Raw genomic sequence first — 6,164 nt, 5'->3', positions numbered from 1 at the left:
ATTTGAGTACAGTAGTCCGAAGGCACGATGTCAGCGGGGAGATAACTCCCCTTTATGTGATAAAAACACAATAATGTGTTATATAATTTTTATTTCCGTTTTAAGGTCATGTTTTTATTCTTCCATAATGTTTAGTTTAATCGTGATCTCTAACTGAAAAAAATATCATTCATGATTTTTTTTTTCCAAATCATGTGAAAAAAAATCCATATTTTGTCTGTGACCACTTTACAACCATAAATCATCTAAAGGGAAATGTGTTATTTTGCATCCTTATTATCACAAAGCATGCGATATGTAGATACTTGAAAACACTGAACTGTTCAGTATACAGTTTTAGTGCATGACATCCAAATTCATGAAAACGCAATGTTTAGGAAAAATATCAAGAAATCTTCATTAAAACATACATTTGTATATGCCACATAATTCTGTTTGAAGTCCCCTTTGGGCACAGTTGTTGTGGCGTAAGGGGGACAACTCTTAAATAACGATTGAAATTCCGGAAATTTTGACCGGGCACCTGCATATTGCAATGGTCTTTGCCATGCGCAAAGCATTGTTGATGTTGAATGGCGGTTTACACAACTGTCTTGCCTGTTCGGCAGTCAGAACGTGGCCAGATTGTTTCCGCTTCGGGTTTGTATAATGTTCTCAAAAAGCGTATACTATGTTCTGGACATCGCACATTATTTAAGATATGGGACAGTCTCTCTCTCTCTCTTGCTACTGTACATGGACTGTACCGTCCCTGGTTAGTTACAATGAATATGAAATCTAACTGAAGTTTTACAGTTTTAGATTGATGACATCACGTTCAGAACATTTTAATGTAAACCCCCCATAATTATTGCACATTTCAGAACGATATTTCTAGAAGTATTCAGAAAATGTTCCCACTGGAACTTGTGGACACTAGGCCTAGTGATACTAGGGCCTAGTGTGTGTTTTTTGTGTGATTAGCCTACAGTAGGATGGCGAATTAGAGGAGATCGAATTCGAATGAAACACAGGCGCCTGTCAAAAGTATCTCGCCGTGTAAAACCTCTAACATTGTTGGAGTAAGGAGTTTAGTGTTGAAGAACATATAATAATCCATATAAAATAACCTGTATACCGTAAAAGATCTGATTTGTTTATAAATATAGTATAAAGGGTATTTTATACTCTAGAAGGTGACTCAATTTGGGATCTTACCTTTTCTCTTTTTTCTTCACAACGTTTTCCTTCCAAATATCGCACATGCTACTTTTGGCCAACAAATACAAAAAAAAAAAAAAAAAACAACAACAAAAAAGACATGCATATGTCCACAGCTACCCAGTAGTAACTGTAGGCCTGTGTGGATACAATATATATATGTAAGTAATTTCTTTACATGTTTTTACATTTAGATATATGGTACAATTGTGTCCAGAATACTCATTTTGAGATTTCTGCCACTTGAAGGTCTGTTATCAGCCTTAATCTACTGGCGAGAATGTCATGGAAGAGGAAACACCCTGAACCCGATTGTATTGAGACTGAAGAAGAAAGGTACATGTGTGATTGTGCATGCATATAGCTGTATTTCTGCTTCAACTGTCTATATATATTAAATGCATGAAGATTTATAAATATACAATGTACTGGTAATACTGTAAATTAATTACAATTAATTGGGCCTATGGGGAAAAAAATACATGTTTCTGCTAGCCCTACATGTACACTGACCCTATATTTTGTGTCTACCCCCTTTCTTTTTTTAACCATTTTTTTAGGAAAGACTATTAAAGTCATGATTCTTGTCTATATAACCTAATATTAAAAACGATTTAAGAAAGATTTCTCCATGTACCTACACTATTTTTTCCTGGCATGTTCGTGGAAACACATTCTACTTTTTTTTACCTACCTTATAAAAATAATATAATGATTGATCAGAATTGAATCAGTCAATCTATTAAGCTCTAATCTTGATGGTGTCTGTAATTAATCTACAGGTATTTCCTCAACCCAGACTCTGTAAGCACTCATCTGTATTGCTCAATCTGCCAGGATGTTTTTTCTGACCCTCAAAGAGCACCTTGTGGTCATAGCTTCTGTAAAAAGGTAAACATTATAAACATAAATAATTCAGATTATTTTACTCGCATCAAAATAAAATGTTATTGTTGGAAAAATAGTTACATGAATAACTTGGACACTAGTTAAAATGAAGTTTTACTTAGAGTTATCTCTGTTTACTATAGTAACAAAATCTTGACCTGATAAATAGCTGCTAAATATTTAATGATGCTTATACAAATACATGTATTTCATTCTTAATTTGTAGTGTATCCTGCCTTGGCTAAAAAACAGTAGAACATGCCCTGAGGACAGGTATGAATTAAAATACTCAACAGTATTTCTACTGGGAATGGGTGTTGCCATCTAGTTCAAACATAATTCTTTCAATGTAGTGAATATTGCTGCATACATAGACTTTTAAGATTTGACCCAATAATTATTTCCTTTAAGAAATAAACAAGCAGAGCATCTAATACATGCAATTATGCTAGGATTCAATTTTGATGAGGCATGTAACATGCAAATCATGTAAAGTTCAAGTTGTAGAATGCATTGCTTGTACTCGAGTTAACATGATCAGCATATTGTACTTTGATGAGTTAAAATTTTGCACCAAATAACTACCAAATTCCGATAGATATTAAGCAAAAGCCGAAGCAAATTTCAGATTGCAAAGAAATTTATGAATATTTTAATGAAATATGGGCAAAGGGAAGGGGTCTTCATACAATTTACTAAATCAATGGTTAATATCAAACTAAATTAAATTCAGATAAAAAGAATATGAGAAAAAAATGAAGGATATCCTTTATTAATTACAAATAATATTGGCTAATATTCGTCAGGATAATGCATAGCATGAACACTATGTGATTTGTATACAAGAACATATATTTCTCTTAATAGTCATAATGAGACCTGGATATTGAGTTTTTGTTTGTGACGCTTCATCCACGCATTCAGTATTTGGATAAAATAGAAATGATTTTCTGTCTACTTTTCACAGGAAAACACTACACATTGGACAACTTCATCATGACTTCATTTTAGAGAATATCATTGGAGATCAAATGGTATGTGGTAGTGTTGTAACACGATGCCCCACTTTGATGGTCAGAGATATGGAAAGAATTGAGTAACAACATTGATTAACAGGTGGACAATACATGTACTAATGTTGTAGGGTTTTCAGTTGATTATTGGTATTAAGCAGTTTCAGAAATCACATACCTGAATGGTCAAAGATTTATCAGATAGACATGTCCTTATTAACACGGGAATCCAAGCTAATTCAGGGGAGTCAAAAGCTTACTCAGAGTTAACGGAAAAGTGCAGGTCCAGTAGGCTTTTTGGTATTGAGATAAAGATACTGCACGAAATTGATAAAAGTGGATAGTTGATATAAATGTATGGTAAGTTCAGTTGGTCAGTAGTAAGACCTTTTTTACAGTAAAATTATTGACTGTTATGTTTTTGAATAATGCAAATATTACTGACACATTACTTTGTATATAATGTTTAAAAAAACTATAAATGTCACCATTAAATAACTGTGTGTTTTTTGGTCAGTTTTAAATAGATTTGTGACTTTGATCCTATGACTGTACATTGAAAGTTAGATAATTACTGTCAGAAATATTTTGATTCAGAATTATCGATGTACTAACACCTGTTGATTTGATTTTTTTTGGTCTTTTTTTTTTTTAATTTTCTTAGACATTTTATTACATTAATACATTAACACCACAGAGACATATATATCAATTCCAGTAAGCATGGTTCATCATCGTCGTCATCATCATCATCATCATCATCATCATCAATGCAAAATCATTAAAGTCAATCATCATCATCATTGCAAAATCATTAAAGTCAATACCTAGGCTCTTATTTCTTCATCACCTTCAAATTAAAAACATGTACTTAATACATGACATCAATACATACTCATCATCAATGAATTGTCTATACACTTACATCATCTTCATCTTCATAGCCAACAATGCAAAAAAAACAAAAATCATCAATATTTAATATATCAATATACATTAACTTATGTACTTATAAAAAATCATCAAAATTTTATTTTTCGTTTTGAATAATAATTATAATTATGTACTTGCTACATTTGGTTATCTTCCTGTAGGTTGCGTGTCCTTTTCGCAGATCAGGGTGTGAGTTTATTGGACAACTCCAGAGATTGAATTCTCATAAGAAAAGTTGTGATTTTAACCCAGAAAACTTACCAGAATTTATAAAGAAGAACACGCCTGTTGATGATGGTAAGTGAATTGACATTTTCCCCCTAAAGTTTAAGTTTGAGGAGACCAAGCCTTTCAGTTAAGTACACATATATCACAAACTAACTGAAAATCCCCACCATGATTAAATTAACAATGGTCGAGTTAATATAAACTTTATTTTATTCATTCAATTCATACATATACAATACACAATCATACAATCATAATGTGAATAGGATTCGGAAACAAGTATAAGACTTATATTAATCTGTTTCCTTTTATGACACATTGAGTAAACGGCAGCAAGTGGTCGAGTTCGATTTACATTGTAATCATGCACTTTACATGATCTATACATTTCAGCAGCTGGGAAGTGCAGTGGCATTACATCAGATTTAGAAGTAATACCATCCCCTGGTAAACCCTCACTAATGATGAGACTGTTTCGTGCTGGAGATGATCAGAAAAAACTTCTTGGGACTATGTTTGATGACAAAGAAAATCTAACATAAAACATTGTTTTACATATATATTTTTTTGTTGAATACTATATTTTTGTATACATATTTTAAAGGGATATAATTAATTTATTTATACACAATTGAATAATAATGAATGAATTTCGATCTTGTACATTTGCATAATCTCATATTTATAATGGAGTTTGTATGTAAATGTTGTTTATGATACTGCTACACTGTACATAATACATATTAAATATATATAAAATCAGAAGGAAATTGATTCAGTGTCATATATGGTATTAATGATATTGGTGAAAGCATGCTTCTTTTGGCTCAGGAGGTAGAGTCGTGACTTAAGATAGAGACCTGGGTTCGATTTCTGTCGGGGTACTGGACAGGGATGTGTTTTTTCCTGTTCTTTCACACACTTATCTTGAGAATTTGATATGTATAGCAAACAAATTATAAATTTTAGTTTCTCATCGATGAGAAGGTTTATGCATTTGCTTCTCTTACTTAACAAGAGACAAAAGGTAAAGTGTAATTAATGATCTGATTCCATTTGTCCTCGTTTGGACACTCATTAATCGGGAGCTGTATCATACATCTCGCAATGCATAATTATTTATATGATTCTGGGGTTTTCTGGGGCAAGAGTAACCTCCCTTGTACTGCGAGGCACCGAGAGAGTTACAACTAGATTTTCTCCACATCTTACAAATGTGCTCTTATACTTGTAAATGAACGATAATTATGGCCTCGTTTAACACAAAAAAAAAAAAAAAAAATTCCACCTGGGTGTTATTTTTCACAGTTTGGTTGTCTATGAATTGATCCAAAACTGTGAAATACTGGTATTGCTACTGTACATTAAGTTTGTAAATGTTTTTTCGCCTATACAATTCTGCCTGTTGCTAGGTTTCGTCTCACCGATCAGTCAGTGTCGTGACCCGATACGACAAGGAGTCCGGAAGAGTTGCCTACCACTAACCTCCTGGCCGGAGTTGTTGCGCCTGCTCTTGACCGGTTGGCATCAACTCTTATTTTTTTGTCCAGTTTGAAACAGTTCCGTAGTTTTCACTAAGATAAAACGTATCTCCACTGCATGTTTTACCGTTACAGCCATTGTTATCACTATGTTACCATCTTAGTCCGGTATTTAAGGTTTGTTATTCAACATTGTAGTTCGACATATAACACAAATGTTAAATATCCGATAATAAACATAAAAAAATCAGTAATGAATTTTCATTAACGTCATATTAATGATAACAATCTGACGCACACATTTCTCCCATAATTTTATGTATCTGGTTCATATCGGCTTAAAACCTCATCATTCTAGTATAAGGGTCTGGATGGGCGATATTATCGTAAATTAGATGAACGTCGAAATTCATAGTTTATT

The 6,164-nt window shown here is 32.8% G+C and overlaps 1 protein-coding gene across 2 annotated transcripts; it reads left to right on the top strand.

Moving 5' to 3' along the window:
* The first annotated feature begins 504 nt into the window (after positions 1-504).
* Positions 505-5,538, top strand: LOC117329073 (RING finger protein 151-like). 2 transcript variants are annotated; one of them, XM_033886794.1, is made up of 7 exons: positions 505-639; positions 1,395-1,536; positions 1,983-2,091; positions 2,315-2,361; positions 3,056-3,122; positions 4,196-4,331; positions 4,659-5,538. In XM_033886794.1, exons 2-7 carry the CDS (start codon positions 1,481-1,483, stop codon positions 4,802-4,804), a joined length of 561 nt encoding a protein of 186 aa, XP_033742685.1. In that variant the 5' UTR covers positions 505-639; positions 1,395-1,480; the 3' UTR covers positions 4,805-5,538. The 2 variants fall into 2 exon arrangements, with proteins under 2 accessions (XP_033742685.1, XP_033742679.1); XM_033886788.1 differs by having other exon boundaries at positions 506-639; positions 4,656-5,538.
* The last annotated feature ends 626 nt before the right edge of the window (positions 5,539-6,164 follow it).

This window comes from Pecten maximus, chromosome 1, assembly GCF_902652985.1.
Source record: "Pecten maximus chromosome 1, xPecMax1.1, whole genome shotgun sequence".
Lineage (NCBI taxonomy): Eukaryota > Metazoa > Mollusca > Bivalvia > Pectinida > Pectinidae > Pecten > Pecten maximus.
Note: the sequence above shows the minus strand (reverse complement) of the source record. Positions and strands in the feature narration are given on the sequence as shown.